General features: G+C 44.3%; 2 protein-coding genes across 3 annotated transcripts; one reads left to right on the plus strand and one right to left on the minus strand.

Annotated features, from left to right (window-relative positions):
* LOC142498082 (nicotinamide N-methyltransferase-like) lies at positions 1-3,830 on the minus strand. Its single transcript, XM_075606588.1, has 3 exons — positions 3,635-3,830; positions 2,048-2,255; positions 1-430 (listed from the first exon to the last, which is right to left on the minus strand). Exons 1-3 carry the CDS (start codon positions 3,828-3,830, stop codon positions 1-3), a joined length of 834 nt encoding a protein of 277 aa, XP_075462703.1.
* A 7,377-nt stretch (positions 3,831-11,207) lies between these two features.
* Positions 11,208-19,283, plus strand: LOC142496447 (nicotinamide N-methyltransferase-like). 2 transcript variants are annotated; one of them, XM_075603142.1, is made up of 3 exons: positions 11,208-11,446; positions 12,911-13,118; positions 16,030-16,533. In XM_075603142.1, the coding sequence occupies exons 1-3, from the start codon at positions 11,251-11,253 to the stop codon at positions 16,457-16,459; spliced, it is 834 nt and encodes a 277-aa protein (XP_075459257.1). In that variant the 5' UTR covers positions 11,208-11,250; the 3' UTR covers positions 16,460-16,533. The 2 variants fall into 2 exon arrangements, with proteins under 2 accessions (XP_075459257.1, XP_075459255.1); XM_075603140.1 differs by lacking the exon at positions 16,030-16,533 and adding an exon at positions 18,748-19,283 and having other exon boundaries at positions 11,214-11,446.
* The last annotated feature ends 1,149 nt before the right edge of the window (positions 19,284-20,432 follow it).

The raw sequence follows: 20,432 nt of genomic DNA on the forward strand, positions 1-20,432 counted from the left end.
TTAAATCTCCCTCTCCTTACGTGCCACAACAAACACAAGGTGATCATAATCCAAAAGATCTGATTTCTTCTTACTGCTAAACAAATCTAAGCTCTGGATGATATAACCTGTGTCACTGAGAGCCTGATTTAAGAATTCTTCATCGTATGTCAGAATATGCAGTGTGTGCTCACCCAGCTTGAAATATGACATATTGAGAAATCCAAACAGTAAGAGATACCCCCCTACTTTTAGCATTGATGACATGTTCTTCAGGATACTGCGATATTCATCTTGGTGTTTGCTAAAAACATCCAAGCATGCACCACTATACAGACAATCCACTTGGGGTAACACAACTGGTTCTGATGGGTTGGCTTTGGTGAGGTCACATTTTAGCACACGCTTCACTGCTCTTCTTGTTTTATCTTCCTTCTCTTGCCAACCCTCACTGAAAAACAGTAGAATAATGATGTTAGCGTTAGCATATTGTCTCACCTCTTGTGTTACTTATTCACAGGGGTCAGGAAGTGTAGGACATCACAAAAGGACTTAAAGTGTCCTCCCCTTGCCACACTTATCCCATCAAAGCTCCATTTGGTGAGCTCTGCTCTATATTATAACTTATAGCAAAAACATTGACAAGTTCTAAAACACATTTTCCAGTGAAGGAATTGTGTTTTAGGGCAGGGAACACAGGATTATACACACAATACAGTTAACCCTTTCCCTCCCAAGATGATTTAGGGGACACACCGTTAATACGCATTGCAGCTGGGAAATTCAGCTGCAATCTGGGACAAATACAGATGGTGAAGGGGAATGCAAGTTATTACGCACAGTTTACACATTAACCCCTTAAGTACCAACACTATTTAGGGTCTCGATCGTCACAGGCATGCCATGATGTCACTTGTGCGGTTCACCCTCATTGGCAGAACCGTGCACGTGACCTGGGAAAGCACGACAATTTCAAAAGAATTTGTCTAGGGAGGCAGCTAAGCGTGGAGCGCTCACGGGCACCTGCACCCGCACACTCAGTACAAACACATTATCACAATGTGTTTGATCCCACTAAGCACGAGTGCGCACGTGCGCTCAGCTTCACCCTGGAAGATAGGAACATGAAAATATTGTATCAGTGCTATCAGTTATAATTCTTTATCATTAAATACACAAATGTAGTAGGGAAATTGTTCCTTCCAATAAAACAACATATCCCTTTGTAATACAGAATGCCATACAGTTTCCATAGGATTCAATGGCAGTGATAACACAGAGTATCACAGAATACTGTATGCCAGCATAACGCAGCAATGTGAGTAAGAAAGGCCGCTACATCTGTATACTGGCGCGCCTGTGATTATTGTACACATTCACAGAGCCGTGTAACTTTATATCTAGGAGAAACAGGCACTGCATGAGTTAGGATCCAGTACATCCCTGCAGATTCATATGTGCATTTTCACATACCAGATGGAGTAATTGTTACAGAGTTTTTAGGGATTACTTAGTATGGCTCAAGGCTTGTACTGATCTGAAACAAATCTGGTGTTCAGGGTTGTACAACAAATAAAGCAGAAAAAGTAAATACCTGTATTATCCATATACCATTTGTTGTACCATTTCTGTTTGCTATCACATTTGACTTACCTGAAAATGAGACTAATATCTAAATGTATTTTTACAGGTAATATATTTCACAAATAAATTAAACAGGATCTAGAAAGTTCTCAAAATAACAGCAACTTTCTTACAACATTTATAGATCTGCTGAATAACTGAGGACTGAACAGTAAATAGTCAAAAACAGCACTAAATGGCTAATTTATTTTTAAGGTTTTATTTATTATATCAAACCTGATTACATTTTTCATGACTCTTTCTGTGCCCTTTCCCTATATTTTTATATGCACCACCTGTACATTTTGATTGGACCCGAAACTTAATTTAACACATGTTCTGAACATGGGCGACATTTGTGGCATTTATACCAACCATACCCCAACATATAAAGCAGAAACTGTAACTTTTAGGAACAAATAATGGACTACAAATGACTATTTACCCTTTGCCTTCCATGTCACAGACATATTTGGACAGATGAGACCAATCAAAGGACCCTGGATCCTTTTTCAGCCACTTTTCCAGTTCCTCATGGTGGGTTTCCACATGTTCTAACACAATAATCTCTTTGAAGATTTCGCTGGCTGACAGGAGTTGAAAAATTGTCGGACCCATGGTGATATCAATTAGTGTATCTCCACTGACACCACCTAAAGCGTGGAGACAAAGGTCCAGAAAATCATACTGATTAAACAATAATGTATCCAGCCTCCGCTTATTTAATCTTAGAAATATGAAGCTTCAATGTTGATCTCTATGTAGTGATTGTGTTAATGCAATTATAGACCTTACTATAGAATATGTAGGGATTTTATTAACGAACATATATTGTGCAGTCGATCTATACCTGGGTGTAACAGGCAGCATGGAATTTAGAGGTAATTATTCCTGATAACATCTTTTAAGTAAGAGGATTCTGTCACTGACACGTATCTGTCTCTGTGTCACATTGTATTTATATTGAAAACTATCACCAACTGATTACAGCAGGTGTAATATGATTATATAAATTCAAATAAGGAATAGTGAGGCATCTAACTTTCTATCCATCCAAACATCTGTAAGTCTGTCTGTCGGTCTCTTAAGGGTTTTAGATTTGGGTTTACAATGTAAGATTCTGGTGGGTTCTGATTTCTCTCACCTTGTGTCACCCATCTTTATTAGTTATTATAACAAGATGAATCCCTATTTGCTGGAAAAAACAATATTATTGATATTTTAAATGAAAAGTTGAACTTATATCTGACTGCCTCAGATTGGAGGAGTACTGTATCAAAGTTTCCCAGCTTCAAATCTTGTTGCAAAGTCGATTGAATTCACTTTTATTCCCTATTTAATATACAGTATTAACCCTTAACTAACCCAACCATGCAGCTAGCCATGGTTTGCTAAGTGGTTAATCCATTAAAAAGTTGTTACAAGTTTATTTCATTCAATTTTATCAGCAATTCTAGGGATGGGAGTAACATCAAGTAATTTTAAAATACTGTAATGTTATTCTGAAAAAAAAAGGAGTCTCCGGAACTGAACCACATTGATTTAATCTCCGGGTCTCCTTGTTTCTGGAGATACTTACCTAGGAAGGGGCTGCCGGTATCAGCTCTGGCCGGGCACCCAGTATGGCGGTTTAAAGGTCCCATGTCCCGCTTTCCAATTGGAAGCCGTGACATCATTCCTTACGGTTAATATTGTCCCGCGTGACACGGGAAGTTTAGTCTGAACAGAGAAACCGGCATCAACTTTGGAAGTATCTTGGGAAGCAGGGGATCCCTAATTAAATCGGGTTTACTCCAGAGACTCCTTGCTTCCTACCTAGGGGGAAATAATAATACATATTTTTTAAAGTGCAGATGCTTTAAGTATAATATGTGTGTTGTTTTAGCCTATCCTTATCTCGGTGAATAAGGGTCATTGTCTCAGGGAAAGTAATGTCAATTCTTGTTTCAGGTAAAATCACCATGTTTGCCCTGATTCATGGAGATGAGTGAATCTGGTCCTGAGTTTCCAGAACAAAAATAAACACACATACCTGATGTGAATGCCTTATGCAGTTGTTTTAGTGGATATTCCATTGTCTCCTCTTGCAAATCATTATTTTGAGAACCAAAATAGGTGTCCAATATTATTCTTGGATCTATGTCCACATGGTGGTACTGTTTGTGGCGGGAATCCATTGGGGTTAGCTCCAGTTCTTCTGCTCTGACTCTGTGTCTTCCAGACTTCATGTGTGTGAGATGTGTGAGAATCTTATCATCTGATTGGAAAGAGCAGCTGACTAGTCAGGTTCACAGACATCGAGACAGGAATATGCTAAATTGTATTAGATAAATAAAAATCACTCAGTCACTGTAAATATTCTGGTCACAAGATAGCCTCCATTTTGTGAGTGCACAACTGTATATATATATATATATATATATATATATATATATATATATATATATATATATACAGTATATATATATATATATATATGTATATATATATATATGTATATATATATATATATATATATATGTATATATATATATATATATATATGTATATATACAGTGTTCGACAAATCACCCAAAAATTGATTCGCCCAACCAAGAAATCTGCTCGCCACTTTCTCTCCCATATATATACACACACACACACACACTCACTCTACACACACACACACTCACTCTACACACACACGGAGGGGGTCGGAAGAGAGGAAAGGCCACGACCAGCACCTCCACCCCGCTCCCCCTCCCCTCCTCCCACGCCAATCTCCTGCCCTGCGCAGGCAGCGGGAGCGCCGGGCACGTGGGGTCTTCAGCTTGCAGTTATTGTACTTGTAACACCTCTACCCCCGGCCAATAGAAGAGGTACCACACCAAAGTGTTTCACTGTCTCCTAACGTGATATTGTGTGTGTGTGCAGGGGATACTCAGCAGTTAAACAAAAAATAGCTATTCATAGCTCAAAGGTAACTCATATAAATGAACTAAAACAAGTCCAGCAATGTAGATCATATAAAGGTAAGTAATCAGTGTGTTTTCTGCAGTCTTGAGATGCAGGTGTAGTGAAATTGTTTAGGGGGAACAGCCTGTTAGTTGTCGCAGAAGACAAAGACAACACAGTTAGTATGCGGGATGAGCCCGGTGGCTCTATGTGAACGACTAGCGGGGATATGTATTCAAGAGGGAAAGGGATTAATTACCTCTGAAACCCCGCTCGAGATGAAGTTATTTTCCTGTTCTCCTGTGGTCACGGCGCTGCGTCCAACTACTTGCGATGATCCACCGTCTTCAATCAAACAATTGGCACCAGTCCCCAATGTCCAATCCTGCACAACCACTGTGCGTCCATCCAATCGTGAAGCGTAACATAGAAAAACTGCAAAGCATTGGTTTGACAGCAAACACTCCGAAAAAGATCTCAACAACTCACCGGGTGTAGAAAACTAAGAAAAATGTATTAAACTAGATGATTAAAAACAAAGACATACTGTGGACAAAACAGGGGAGCTCTCCTCCCACGAGTTTCATGCTTAGAGAGCTTTCTCAAGGAGTATACTGTGGCAGGTGCAAAGGTAGGTAATATCGCCCTACCTTCTAACAAATACACTTGATAACAATTAATTGATTATCAGATGATGGCATGTGCCAAGAGAATACTCCCCTTGTCTTGAAATTAAATCACCAGCTGTTTTGGTTATATATCAAGTAAAGAGTAAATGAAATATCTATGTAGCTATTTAAAAAAATAGACCCATATCATTAGATGGTACATGGTTATATTTGTTACTAAAATAACCCAATAGGATAAGCTGGTGCAATAAGTCATAACAAGAAAAACTGGTAGTTTAAAAAAAAAACTTTGATACAAAGTTCTAGCTGAAAAATGTGCCCACATCAAAATAATTTGGGAATAAAAACTTATATAAATTAATAGACAATCATAATAGCCAAAACCCATGACAGCAGACATTTCTAAACACCTTAACATGATACATCTTATATATATAAAACCTCCCCCCTCCACCCCATGTATATAAGCTATGAGCTTGAGTATCAATTCTTGATTTTTGAAGCCCCTAGAAGAAGCAAAGGGTGTGAAAAGCCACGTCGGGCTTGTCTCTGTGTGTACTCCCCTTGGATCCCTTTCATCGACTGTGAACTCTTTCTGCAACAATATCACCATCTTTTTGCCCTTCATACAATCCTAGCACTTCATTACAAGTACATTATTCTCATGATTATCTGCAAGTATACATAATGTCTTCTTTATTTCATCAGTGGTGACCTCATGTTATTTATTTGTTTCTTGGTGACCTAGGTGGTACTGTTTCTGGCAATTACTATTATCAGCCATTAATACTTCACAGCATACAGCTGTTGTAACAATATTTTGACCGGTCGGTCTTTATATATCTCAGGAGGTTATTTCTCTTTTTTCACCTGAGTAGTAAGATCCTGTTTTTTTCTATATTTACTTAGGGTCATAGTATTACCCGGATATTCTTATATTTCTCCAGTTGTAGAGATCCTTGGGGGATTGTTTTATATTTATATCTGTCTAGTGTTTTCCATGTCCATAAATAAACATTTTTTCATCATTATTGTTGCTTGAGTGCTTTCAGTGGGACACTTTTCCTTTTTTTTTCTTTATTTTTCTATATATATTATATATCTTACTATATATTTTTCAAACCACTGTATGCCTGTCTGTCTGTCCTGTGTCCCTAGGGGAAATCACATTGGACCTTTGGCCCGTCACTCCGCCTCAGGCCAATGAGATGGCTCCCTTGGCCCACCCGCCCCCGCATACCTCTCATTGGCTGGTGTGCTCTAACAGTGTCTCAAACACACCCCTATGTCCCCCTCACCACAAACACCCCGCCAACCCTCACCACAAACACCCCGCCCCGCCCCTCACCGCAAACCCCCCTCACCGCAAACCCACGCCTCCCCGCCGCCAAGCCTCCTCCACCTCACCTCTCGACACGCCGCCAGCAAAACTCCCGCCGCCTCTCACACGCTGCTGCCTGCCAACTCGGCTCTTCTCCTCGGGGCCCCGTATTACCGCCGGGAGAGCCAGCAAGCAGGTAACACCCCCCCCCCCCGCTGCCCAGCCGGGAGCACCGCCTGGCGCAAGGAGGTAACCTCCATGGCTCTCTTTGGCCCCCCAGAGCATGCTCTCTCCTCCCACAGGCCGCTCCCTTACCTGGCGCTCTCACCTTCCACACCCGGTGCTCTCACCTCCCACACCGGGCGCTCTCACCTCCCACAACCGGCGCTCTCACCTCCCACACCCGGCGCTCTGACCTCCCACATCCGGCGCTCTCACCTCCCACACCCGGCGCTCTCACCCTCTCACACCCGGCGCTCTCACCCTCTCACACACCAGCCCCCCCCCCACACCCATACACACAGAGCACGCTCTCTGCGGCTCTCACCTCCGACACACCGCTCCCCATCCCCGAGAGTGCTCCTCTGGCTCTCTCCGCCCCTCCCGTGAAGGGCACAGCACCTCCTCACCGGAGCATCTCAGCCTCGCCGGGGGTCATGGACACCGCCCGAGGTGGAGGAGGAGGGCGGCCGGTACCCGGAGGAAGAGGAGCGTGGCCGGGTGCAAGGTGAGGAAACACAGGGGAATGGGTCCCTGACTCCCCCTCCCTGCCCCCCCTCCTGCTCCCTGCCCCCCTCCCACTCCCTACCCCCCTCCTCCTCCCTGCCACCCCTCCCTCTCCCTGCCCCCCCTCCCCTCCTCCCCTCCCTGCCCCCCCTCCCTCCCCTCCCCTCCCTGCCCCCCTCCCTCCCCTCCCTGCCCCCATTCCCCTCCCTCCCCTCCTCCACTCCCTGCCCCCCCTCCCTCCCCTCCATGCCCCCCCTCCCCTCCCCTCCCTGCCCCCCTTCCCTGCCCCCCCTCCCTGCCCCCCTTCCTGCCCCTTGCCTCCCCTCCCTTCCCCCCCTCCCTGCCCCTTGCCTCCCTTCCCTGCCCCCCTCCCTGCCCCTTGCCTCCCCTCCATGCCCCCCCTTCCTGCCCCTTGCCTCCCCTACCTGCCCCCCCTCCCTGCCCCTTGCCTCCCCTTCTTGCCCCCCTCCCTGCCCCTTGCCTCCCTTCCATGCCCCCCTCCCTGCACCTTGCCTCCCCTCCCTGCCTCCCCTCCCTTCCCCTTGTGACCCCTTCCTTGCCCCTTGCCCCCCTCCCCTCCCTGCCCCCTCTCCCCTCCCTGCCCCTCCTCCCCTCCCTGCCCCTTTCCCCCCCTCCTTTCCCTGCCCCTTTCCCCCCCTCCCCTCCCTGCCCCTTGCCCTACCCTCCCCTCCCTGCCCCTTGCCCTACCCTCCCCTCCCTGCCCCTTGCCCCCTCCTCTCCCTGCCCCTTGCCCCCCTCCCCTCCCTGCCCCTTGCCCCGCCTCCCCTCCCTTTGCCCCCTCCCCTCCCTTTGCCCCCCCTCCCTTCCCTCCCTTTGCCCTCCCTCCCCTCCCTTTGCCCTCCCTTACTTTGCCCCATCCCTCCCTTTGCCCCCCCTCCCTCCCTTTGCCCTCCCTCCCTTTGCCCCCCCTCCCTCCCTTTGACCCCCTCCCTCCCTCCCCCCTCCTCCCCTCCCCCCTCCCCCCACCCTCCCTCTGCCCACCCAACCTCCCTTTGCCCCCCTCCCTCCCTCCGCCCTTCCTCCCTACCTCCCTTTGCCCCCCCTCCCTCCCTCCCTTTGCCCCCACTCCCTACCTTTGCCCCCTCCCTCCCTCCCTTTGCCCCCTCCCTCCCTTAGCCCCTTACCTCCCTTTGCCTCCCCTCCCTCCTTCCCTTTGCCCTCCCTCCCTCCCTCCCTTTGCCCTCCCTCCCTTTGCCCCCCCCTCCCTCCCTCCCTTTGCCCCCCTTCATCTTTTCCTTTGCCCTTCATTTGCCTTCCCTCCCTGCCCTTCCTTTGCCCTCCCTCCCTGCCTTTCCTTTGCCCTTCCTTTGCCCTCCCTCCTGCCCTTCCTTTGCCCTCCCTCCCTGCCCTTCCTTCGCCCTCCCTCCCTTCCCTTCCTTTGTCCTCCATCCCTGCCCTTCCTTTGCCCTCCCTCCCTGCCCTTCCTTTACCCCCCTCCCTGCCCTTCCTTTGCCCCCTCCCTCCCTGCCCTTCCTTTGCCCCCCCTCCCTCCCTCCCTGCCCTTCCTTTGCCCCCCCTCCCTCCCTCCCTGCCCTTCCTTTGCCCCCCCTCCCTCCCTCCCTGCCCTTCCTTTGCCCCCCCTCCCTCCCTCCCTGCCCTTCCTTTGCCCCCCATCCCTCCCTGCCCTTCCGTTGCCCCCCCTCCCTCCCTCCCTCCCTGCCTTTGCCCCCCCTCCCTCCCTGCCCTTCCTTTGCCCCCTCTTCCTCCCTGCCCTTCCTTTGCCCCCTCCCTCCCTCCCCTTCCTTTGCCCCTCTCACTCCCTGCCCTTCCTTTGCCGCCCCGCCCTTCCACGCCCGCCCCTTGCCGCCCCGCCCTTCCACGCCCCTTGCCCCCCGCTCCTTGCCACCCTGCCCATGCCCCCCCTTCCACGCCCCATGCCCCACCTTCCACGCCCCTTGCCCCCCTTCAATGCCCATTGCCACCCCTTCCACGCCCCCCTTCCACGCCTCTTGCCCTTCCCCTTCCACACCCCCTTTCACGCCCCTTGCTCCTCCCCTTCCATGCCCCTTGCCACCCCCACCCTTCTATGCCCCTTGACCCCCCGCCCCGCCCTTCTATGCCCCTTGCCCCGCCACTCCATGCCCCCTGAACTTCCACGCCCGGGCAACGCCGGGTATATCAGCTAGTATATTATATATACGCATATTTCTGCATTTGCGTTTGACACAGTGTCCTCTGGGATTAGAGGAGGGGACTTGGAGAAAGCCCTCCTCAAAAAAGAATGCAGATGGATAGTTCTCCTTAATACTATGCAACCCAGGGGAATGAATGACTCCCTTGGTTTTGCAATATTCTTATAGCTTCACCTAGCTTCTCCTTTTTTCATTTGTGCTATATTGCTTAGTGAGGCTGTAGGAACTTCTTTATGTACACTTTTCTTTGGTTATGACTCTCTTTCTCTGCGCTCTTTCAATACATCCTATTTTCCCTCTTCTGTTTTTACTATTTATTTTTGTAATCATTAGATACTATTTTCTTTATGCTCATAATGTCATATGTTTTGTGCTTGCTTTCTAACTCTTTGTGCCTTACTGTATATTTTATAAGGCATATCACCTCATCTTTGTCTAATAATTATGTGTTTGTTCCATGTAGATAAGAACTTTATATATGCTCCTCCTGTCTGTTTACAATGCTCCGATTACGTCACCCTGACTCTTGAATTGAGACGCTACAATTGGGAGTGTCTGCACATGTACAAAAGAGTTACAACATTACTTCTGGGGATTTCTCCTCCCCTAGACGCATCGTCATTGATTATCTCAACTCGGGTACCTGTGCAGATGACGCCGCCCTCCGTTAACCTTACTGCAATTGGTTGCGGACATGTGATGGCGACGCCAATTTTTGATTGGCCATAGTATAAAGCCCAGCAAGCCTCCACTATTCTTTTATCACTTCGGGTTGAAGGCCCCCTAGGCTGAAACGCGTTGAGTGTTCATTATCGGCAGTGTACATCATTTGCTAAGCGTGACCTGTGCATTATGGTGCTACTCCTGTGGACTGCTTGAGAGACTGCTACACATGTTGGAGCAATACTCCTTTGGACAGACTCGTATACTATCTTGGACAGCTGAGTATTACTATCCCTGCTGCCCAGAGTCTCTTTCCCCCCAGTGGTATCTAGGCATATGCTTATCTGATCATGCACTCAGCACTGGCTTTCATTGAAATTCTATACAGCCATGTGTTTTGCCTTTTTTGCAGAGTCCACAGGAATATCTTGCATTAATGCTTTTTGATATTTTTATTATTTTTTCTTTGGTTATTGCTGTACAGGGTTTGAGTATTTTTCATCCTATTTTCCCCTGTGTCTCCCCCTTGGTTTAAGATATATTATTTTTGTCTTATGTTCACCTTTGTGTATATAAGTTTATTCATCTTATATTTCTTATTTTTCTTTTGGGCATAGTTATATTATTTGTAGCTAGGATCCTTAGGGGGGTTTTGTAATCTTTTAGCTCATTTGTATCACCTCATATATTTGATAGGTTAATTATCTTATTTTTGATACATTTTTTGCTTTAGGGTTTACTTGCAGTGATTATACCTTATTATTTGTTTATATTATTTTTCTAGTCACAGCTTTTTATTTTCATCTTACTGCCTTTAGTGTGTTTATGTTTTTAATGTTGGTGTGTCTTATTGCTCGCAATTAAAATCTTTTCCTTTTTTCTACTTTGACTCAGAATCCTGGTCTTTGCCTTTATACTTCTATATTTATTTTGTGGTAAATTTAGAGTGCTATTTTTGGGGATTGTCTTAGTCTTTCTGTGTGATATATTTATATATATATATATATATATATACAGTATAGTATTTATAGACGTGGAACACATGCAAATGCACTCATGGGTACAGTGCTGCACAAAATAGAGGATACCTTATGACCAGAATATTTACAGTGACTGAGTGATTTTTATTTATCTAATACAATTCTGCATATTCCTATCTCAATGTCTGTGTACCTGACTAGTCAGCTGATCTTTCCAATCAGATGATAAGATTCTCACACACATGAAGTTGGGAAGACACAGAGTCAGAGCAGAAGAACAGAAGATAAACCCAATGGATTCCAGCCACAAACAGTATCACCATGTGGACATAGATCCAAGAATAATATTGGACACCTACATTTGTGCTGAAAATAATGATTTGCAAGAGGAGATAGTGGAATATCCACTAAAACAACTGCATAAGGCATTCACATCAGGTATGTGTGTTTATTTCTGTTCTGGAAACTCATGACTAGCTTCACTAAATCAGGGCAAATAACATACATTTACTTAAAACAAGAATGAAGGAATTTTATATTATGGAAAATTTGAGTTTGTTACTTTTTATCTTAAACCTTTGAATACATTTGTTGAAACATTACACACTATTGTGGCATCTTTCTCTCATTGTATATTTGATGACTACAAACCATACAGTACATATTGAGGGATATCCTATGACTACACCATCTCTCTACAAAAGGGCTCCAGTCAGAGAGAGAAGAATCTCTGACATGCCTTTTATACCTGGAACTTTTGTGAGTGCAACCACATCAGATATACCATCTGCACTATCTTGTTTTCTTTCATTCCACATATTACTGGATATATTCAGCGCTCCTCTTCTCAAAGAAGAAAACTGTTACCATTGGGACAAAGAACAGTCCCACCTGGATGTTGAGCAGCTTCATTTAACATTGTATATATTGTTTCATTGCTAATTTTCAATATGGGTTGGTGAAAGATATTGTTTGATCACATATTTAAAATGTATTCACTTTGCATTTTGTATTTCATTACATTTGTCTATTATCACTATAATATCACTTTAGAAGCGCCCAGTCCAACCCCCCCCCCTTTTTTTGAACTTATGTTAATGTCACATTATGGTGTAAAATCTGGGTCTCAGTGCTTTGCTATTTGCAACTGTTATTCAATACATTTGATTTTAACTAGTATGTTTTAAATTAAATCTAAGAGGGAAATACTAGGATAATAAAAAATGTCTCCTTGATTTTATGTGGTAAAGTTTTTGCACCAGATTTGAAGCTGGGAAACTTTGATACATAACCCCTCTAATCTGAGACAGTCAGATATAAGTTCAATTTTTCATTTAAAATATCAGTAATATTGTCTTTTCCAGAAAATAGGAATTCATCTTGTTATAATAACTAATAAAGATGGGTGACACAAGGTGTGAGAAATCAGAACCCACTAGAATCTTACATTTTAAACCCAAATCGAAAACCCTTAAGAGACAGACAGACAGACAGATGTTTGGATGGACGGAAAGTTAGATACCTCACTATTCCTTATGTGAATTTCTTTAATCATATTACACCTGCTGCAAGCAGTTGGTGATAGTTTTCAATATAAATGCAATGTGACACAGAGACAGAAACATGCCATTGACAGAATCCTCTTACTTAAAAGATATTATCAGGAATAATTACCTCTAACTGTCATGCTGCCGTTTACATCCAGGAATAGTTCGACTGCACAATATATGTTTGTTAATAAAATCCCTACATCTTCTATAGAAGCATCTATAGTCGCATTAACACAATCACTACATAGAGATCAACATTGAAGCTTGCTATTTCTAAGATTAAATAAAAGGAGGCTGAATACATTATTGTTTAATCAGTATGATTTTCTGGACCTTTGTCTCTATGCTTTAGGCGGTGTCAGTGGAGATTCACTAATTGATATCACCATGGGTCCGGCAATTTGTCATCTCCTGTCAGCCAGCGAACTCTTCAAGGAGATCATTGTGTTAGATCCTGTGGAAACCCACCACAAGGAACTGGAAATGTGGTTGAAAAAGGATCCAGGGTCCTTTGATTGGTCTCATCTGTCCAAATATGTCTGTGACATGGAAGGCAAAGGGTAAAAAGTCATTTGTAGTCCATTATTCTTTCCTAAAAGTTACAGTTTCTGCTTTACATCTTGGATACGGTTGGTACTGTATAAATGCCACAAATGTCGCCCCTGCTCAGAACATGTGTTAAATTCACAGATTCCGGTCCAATCAATACGTACAGTGATTGCAAGGTGCATAACCCAAAAATATAGGGAAAGGGCACAGAAAGAATCATGAAAAATGTAATCAGGTTTGAAAACCTTAAAAATAAATTATCCACTTAGTGCTGTTTTTGACTATTTTCTGTTCAGTCCTCATTTATTCTGCAGATCTATAAATGTTGAAAGATATGTACTGTTACAGTATTTTGAGAACTTTCTAGATCCTGTTTTATTTATTTGTGAAATATATTACCTGTGAAAATACATTTAGATATTAGTCTCATTTTCAAGTCAGTCAAATGTGATGCCAAACAGAAATGGTACAACAAATGGTATATAGTATGGATAATACATGTATTTACTTTTTCTGCTGTATTTATTGTATAACAGTGAACACCAGATTTCTTTCATTAATCAGTGCAAGCATTGAGCCACACTAAGTAATCCCTAAAAACTCTGTAACAATTACTCCATCAGGTATGTGAAAATGTACATATGAATCTGCAGGGATGTACTGGATCCTAACTCATGTAGTGCCTGTTTCGCCTAGATATAAAGTTGCACGGCCCTGTGAATGTGTACTGTACAATGATCACAGACGCGCCAGTATACAGATGTACTGTAGCAATCTTTCTTACTCACATTGCTGCGTTATGCTGGCATACAGTATTCTGTTATATTTAAGTAATAATCCCCTCAGAACAGGGCATTACTGGCCAATAATGCCCTGGCTGGAAGAGTTGAAGGCCCGAGGCGAAGCCGAGGGACTTTAACCCAGCCAGGGCATTATTGACCAGTAATGCCCTGTTCTGAGGGGATTATTACTATTATAGGCTAAATGTAGGCTTATTTCATAAATAATAGACACTTTTGTATAGTTAAATAGATTTTTTTATTAAAATAAAATGGTAAATACATGAAACCATCTCTATATACGCTTACACTGCAGATATCTATATCCACACACTGCCGCCCCCTCTATATACACACACACACAGCAGCTCACACACAAACTGCTGCTACACACACACACACACACACAAAACAGCACAACACACACAACACAGTGCCATTACACACACACACACACACACACACACACTGGAGCTTTAGACACACAACACAGCATCTCCTCTACCCTCACTACACAGCACCTCTACACACACAGCAGCAGCTCTACACACACACACACACACACAAACTCTGCTGCTACACACACATGCTACACCCATAAACACTGCTACTGACACACACACACACACACACACACACACACTGGAGCTCTATACACACACACACACACACACACACAAACACACACACACAGTAGCTCTATACACACACGCACACGCACACGCACACACACACACACACACACACACACATTAGTTCTACACTCACACAAACTGCTGCTACACATACAAAAGCACAACACACACACTGCAGCAGCAATCAAAAATGCAGCCACTTACTAAACTTTGCACTCTCCCTCCCTCTACACACAACACAGCACAACACAGCACAGCACAACACAGCACCTCTACACCCCCCCCCCCCACACACACACACACACAACACTAAACCTCTATACACAACACATTTACTTCTTTGCAGTCTCCTCCACCTCCCCCAATTCAACTGAATCCGCTCAGAAAATCTCAGTCAGCTCGGGAGGGGGGGGAGTCAAACCGTGACTGATACTTTTTGACCAATACCCTGCCATGTCTCAGATCTTTCACTTAATTCAAACCAATCACCTGCCCTGTCTCAGCTGTTCTGAAAGCTGATTGGCTGGAAATAAACAGATTGAAAACTGCATTTTGCAAGCTGCTGAAATTCAGGGCATTACTGTGGATAATGCCTGGAATTTTAACCAATCAGAGAGCAGGTTTTTCAATAATGCCCTGAATTTTACTGCTTTAGCCTATAATCTGTGTTATCACTGCCACTGAATCCTATGGAAAATGTATGGCATTCTGTGTTACAAAGGGATATGTTGTTTTATTAGAAGGAACAATAACTCTTAGTACATTTGTGTATTTAATGATAAAGAATTATAACTGATAGCAATGATACAATATTTTCATGTTCCTGTCTTCTTAAGTCGTGTCCAAGGTGAAGCTGAGCGCGCGTGCGCACTCGTGCTTAGTGGCATCAAACACATTGTGATAATGTGTTTGTCCTGAGTGTGCGGGTGCAGGTGGCCGTCAGTGCTCCATGCTCAGCTGCCTCCCTAGACAAATTCTTTTGAAATTGTCGTGCTTGCCCTGGTCACGTGCACGGTTCTGCCAATGAGGGTGAACCACACAAGTGATTCCATGGGCATGCCTATGACGATCGAGCCCCTAAATAGTGTTGGGACTTAAGGGGTTAATGTGTAAACTGTGCGTAATAACTTGCATTCCCCTTCACCATGTGTATTTGTCCCAGATTGCAGCTGAATTTCCGAGCTGCAAAGCGTTTTAAACGGTGTGTCCCCTAAATCATCTTGGGAGAGAAAGGGTTAACTATATTGTGTGTATAACCCTGTGTTCCCTGCCCTAAAACACCATTCCTTCAGTGGAAAATGTATTTTAGAACTTGTCAATGTTTTTGCTATAAATAATAATATAGAGCAGAGCTCACCAAATGGTGCTTTGATGGGTTAAGTGTGTGCAAGGGGAGAACATTTAAAGTCCTTTTGTGATGTCCTACACTTCCTGACCCCTGTGAATAAGTAACACAAGAGGTGAGACGATATGCTAACGCTAACATCATTATTTCTACTGTTTTTCAGTGAGGGTTGGCAAGAGAAGGAAGATAAAACAAGAAGAGCAGTGAAGCGTGTGCTAAAATGTGACCTCACCAAAGCCAACCCATCAGAACCAGTTGTGTTACCCCAAGTGGATTGTCTGTATAGTGGTGCATGCTTGGATGTTTTTAGCAAACACCAAGATGAATATCGCAGCATCCTGAAGAACATGTCATCACTGCTAAAAGTGGGGGGGTATCTCTTACTGTTTGGCTTTCTCAATATGTCATATTTCAAGCTGGGTGAGCACACACTGCATATTCTGACATACGATGAAGAATTCTTATGTCAGGCTCTCAGTGACACAGGTTATATCATCCAGAGCTTAGATGTGTTTAGCAGTAAGAAGAAATCAGATCTTGTGGATTATGATCACCTTGTGTTTGTTGTGGCACGTAAGGAGAGGGAGATTTAAATGTGCATCATAGTGACCCAATAGCAGGGACATAAGTAAGGCGTATAATCCTGATTTGATTGTTTAAAAACAAAGACAAATAAAGCATTTGAAAAATAAATTTTTAATTGTTGCTTCAATGGGTGATGGTATAAATCTGTTTGCTTCGTAAACTTTGTGTGATATTAATGTGCATTAAACATGTTGAACCATTCTTAATTTTCCTTCCCTCTCACTTGGGCACAAGGTGATGAGTTTGCATACGTATGATAATATGCCAGCTGGGTCAAAGGTGGAGGAAGCAGCATATTGGGAAAAACAGAATTTCAGGGTATACAGATATAGGTAACATGACTTACCCACGCCTCGAGCTGGACCCCTCTCCCATTCCCAATAGACACACCATTCAACTTCTTAGGTGAAATTAACGGCCACAGCTTTATTTATTACACAGAAACATATCTCATATGTTTCCACAACTAGGGATATACAGATTGCTCTGCTCACACCTTCCGGAGCTCGAGAGATACCCTCAGCTCGTGCTCATCTAGCCATTCAATACCTTAGTCTGAATGCACAGATTCCAGGAAGGTCACCACCTCACCAACCGAGCCTAGTTTGGAAAGATACAGCCTTCCCCAAATTCCATCCGGAAGTCACCACCATTCCAGCCGCCCAGCATGGAATGGTACCATCTTTCCCAACTAAATAGTCCCCCTCCCAGAGTAATATTACTCCCGCCAACACATATCCCAAGCTGCGACAGCAACAGAGCCGAATCCTGATCTTTCATTTATACGTCGACATCAATCATGCCTAAAAACAGGGTGGGTGTGTTAGACTTCAGTCCAGTAGATCCTAGAAGAAAAAGGAAGCTAGGATTCCTCCCCCTTGCCCTAAGTACCCCTTACTTAACCCCCCCCCCATCTGGCCTGACATCATGGCATCTTAGGGATGGGCCCCTCAACCTTAAGTCATGCAGCCCCTTCCGTAGAAGTCCAGGGAATTCTTGATTTACCCATGCCTCGAGCTTGATTCCTCTCCTATTCCCAATAAATGCACTATACAAGTTCTTGGGAGAAATTTACGGCCACAGCTTTATTTATTACAACATATTAATATCTCATATTTATCCCCAACTAGTGACCTGAACAGATTGCTCTGCTTCACACCTACCAGAGCTTGAGTGATACGCTCAGCTCGTGCTCATCTAGCCCTTCAGTACCTTAGTCTGAATGAACAGAGCCCTCATCGGAAGGTCACCACCACACCAACTGAGCCTAGTGTGAAATTGCACCGCCTTCCACAAATTCCATCTGGAAGGTCATCACCATTCCGACCATTCAATGGTACCACCTTCCAAAACTAAATACTTCTGAGGTCTACGATCTCCCTCCAGGAACCAATACTGACTGAGTCCCTCTCCCAAAGTAACATTATTCCTGCCAACACATTCCCCAAGCTGTTACAAAACAAAGCAAACATCCTGATCTTTTCTTACAATGCTGACATCCCTCATGCCGAAAAAACAGGGTGGGTGGATGGGACTGTGCTCCAGTAAATTAAAGAAAGAGGAAGCTAAGATACCTCCACTCCACTCCACTATTTTCATGTTCTTATCTTCCAGGGTGCAGCTGAGCGCGCGTGCGCACTCGTGCTTAGTGGGATCAAACACATTGTGACAATGTGTTTGTCCTGAGTGTGCGGATGCAGGTGTCCGTGAGCGCTCCGCGATTACCAAGACAAATTCTTTTGACATTGTCCCACTTGCCCTGGTCACATGCACTGTTCAGCCAATGAGGGTGGACCGCTCATGTGACTTCATGGGCATGCTTCCGGCACGCACCTCCCACCCCCCGTGCACACCTACACTGGACACTAATCACCCCTGCTCTCACGGAACGGCTCAGTCGCTCTCAGCCTATATAAGAATACAAGAGGTTATCTGTATCTAATTGAAGTTATTTCAAAGCACGCTTCTCTTGTACTGAAGGGGTACTGTACAAATGTAGCAAACTTTATTACAGTGGGACATACATAATATGCATAATGCTGCAGTGTGAGAAATCCTTATTTAGTAGACTTGGCCAAGCGCACAATGGGGAGATGGTCAATAACATGACTACATGTTATCCTTTCCTTTCCTAATGTCTGATTTTGCTGCACTTATTGTATAATTATAATTCCCTGTACTGTATTCTTTGTGAAGCGCTGAGTACACTTTTAGCGCTATATAAATAAAGACATACAATACATCTGTATATGTGACATAAGGTTATGCTAACATCATAATTTCTACTGTTTTTCAGTGAGGATTGGCAAGAAAAGGAAGATAAAACAAGAAGAGCAGTGACGCGTGTGCTAAAATGTGACCTCACAAAAACCAACCCATCAGAACCCGTTGTGTTACCCCAAGTGGACTGTCTGCTTAGCTGTGGATGCTTGGAAGTTTTTAGCAAACACCAAGATGATTATCACAGAATCCTGAAGAACATGTCATCACTGCTAAAAGTGGAGGGGTATCTCTTACTCTTTGGACTTCTCAATATGTCATATTACAAGCTGGGTGAGCACACATTGCATGTTCTGACATACGATGAAGAATTCTTGCGTCAGGCTCTCAGTGACACAGGTTATATCATCCAGAGCTTAGATGTGTTTAGCAGTAAGAAGAAATCAGATCTTTTGGATTATGATCACCTTGTGTTTGTTGTGGCACGTAAGGAGAGGGAGATTTAAATGTGCATAAGAGTGACCCAATACCAGGGACATAAGTACAGTAAGGCCTAAAATCCTGATCTTTGATGCCTTTAAAAACAGACAAATAAAGCTTTTGAAAAATACATTTTTAATTGTTGCTTCAATGGGTGATAGAATAAATCAGTTTGCTCCGTAACATTTGTGTGATATTAATGTGCATTAAACAGGTTGAACCATTCTTCATTTTCCTTCCCACTCCCTTTGGCACAGGGTGATGAGTTGCATACGTATGATAATATGCCAGCTGGGTCAAAGGTGGAGGAAGCAGCATATTGGGAAACCCAAATTTTCAGGTTATACATGTTGTATAAATGCTGTATACATGCTGTATACATGCTGTAAAATGGACTGCAGTTTTCTCTCCTGCTGGCAGTACACCTGGTAAGTTACAGGGATGCCAGCAGTAATCATGGAGGTTTGCCCTCACACCCTGGTGAGGTGCCCTATGTGTGGATGGGAGTGGCTACATACTCTGAGTCCACCGTTAGTGATATCAGAGATGTGCCTGCCTCCTGAGAGATATAAGGCACAGCACTGTTCAAAATTGTGTGTGTGTTGGAGAAGGAGGAAGTCTGTGTTGAGACTTGGAAGTCGATGGTACGCTAGTGCTGTAACTAGTGGCCTTACGTTATGTTAAGTGACATCTAGCTGTCCAAACCATATTGTGTGCAGGGACCTGGCACAGGGGTGATCTCTCTGAGGGGTGAGGGGATCCCACTCCATTGGGAGGGTGTACCTTTGAAAGGATAACACAGCAAGATGTGTGGCTAGAGAACTCCTTGGATGGGGCAGTTGGCCCTCTCCGTAAGCGACAATAAAGCAACCTTGATGAAAGACATTTTCATGTGTGGGTCTGAACTTACTCTACACATGATGGCACCACGGAGAAGTTCCTCATCAGAATCATCCCCACGCAGACGCAGGGATCCTCATGAGGTGGAGGCGCTGCACTGGATATAGGTAGGACTCACGAACACTACCTCAGCTGCCTGTCTGGGTTGGCAATCCCCACACAACATCATGCGGGAGACTCAGGAGTCCTGTTGCCAACAGGTGCACCACCAGACACGACCATGTAATGGGGACTGGTTAGACCACAGGGGCCAATGTGAGATTGGGTTGGTCAGGCTAGGCCAGAAAATCCGTTACATACAGATATAGGAAACATGACTTACCCACGCCTCGAGCTGGACCCCTCTCCCATTCCCAATAAACACATTGTACAACTTCTTGG

The sequence above is a fragment of the Ascaphus truei genome, chromosome 6 (assembly GCF_040206685.1).
Source record: "Ascaphus truei isolate aAscTru1 chromosome 6, aAscTru1.hap1, whole genome shotgun sequence".
Taxonomy (NCBI): domain Eukaryota; kingdom Metazoa; phylum Chordata; class Amphibia; order Anura; family Ascaphidae; genus Ascaphus; species Ascaphus truei.

Bases quoted from the DNA above. Each gene is read 5' to 3' on its own strand.
- LOC142498082 (XM_075606588.1), bottom strand. From the start codon at position 3,830: ATGAAGTCTGGAAGACACAGAGTCAGAGCAGAAGAACTGGAGCTAACC. The intron at 2,256-3,634 runs GTATGTGTGTTT...TCCACGCTTTAG, and splicing joins GCATAAGGCATTCACATCAG to GTGGTGTCAGTGGAGATACA. The intron at 431-2,047 runs GTAAATAGTCAT...ACTGTTTTTCAG, and splicing joins TGTGACATGGAAGGCAAAGG to TGAGGGTTGGCAAGAGAAGG.
- LOC142496447 (XM_075603142.1), top strand. From the start codon at position 11,251: ATGAAGTTGGGAAGACACAGAGTCAGAGCAGAAGAACAGAAGATAAAC. The intron at 11,447-12,910 runs GTATGTGTGTTT...TCTATGCTTTAG, and splicing joins GCATAAGGCATTCACATCAG to GCGGTGTCAGTGGAGATTCA. The intron at 13,119-16,029 runs GTAAAAAGTCAT...ACTGTTTTTCAG, and splicing joins TGTGACATGGAAGGCAAAGG to TGAGGGTTGGCAAGAGAAGG.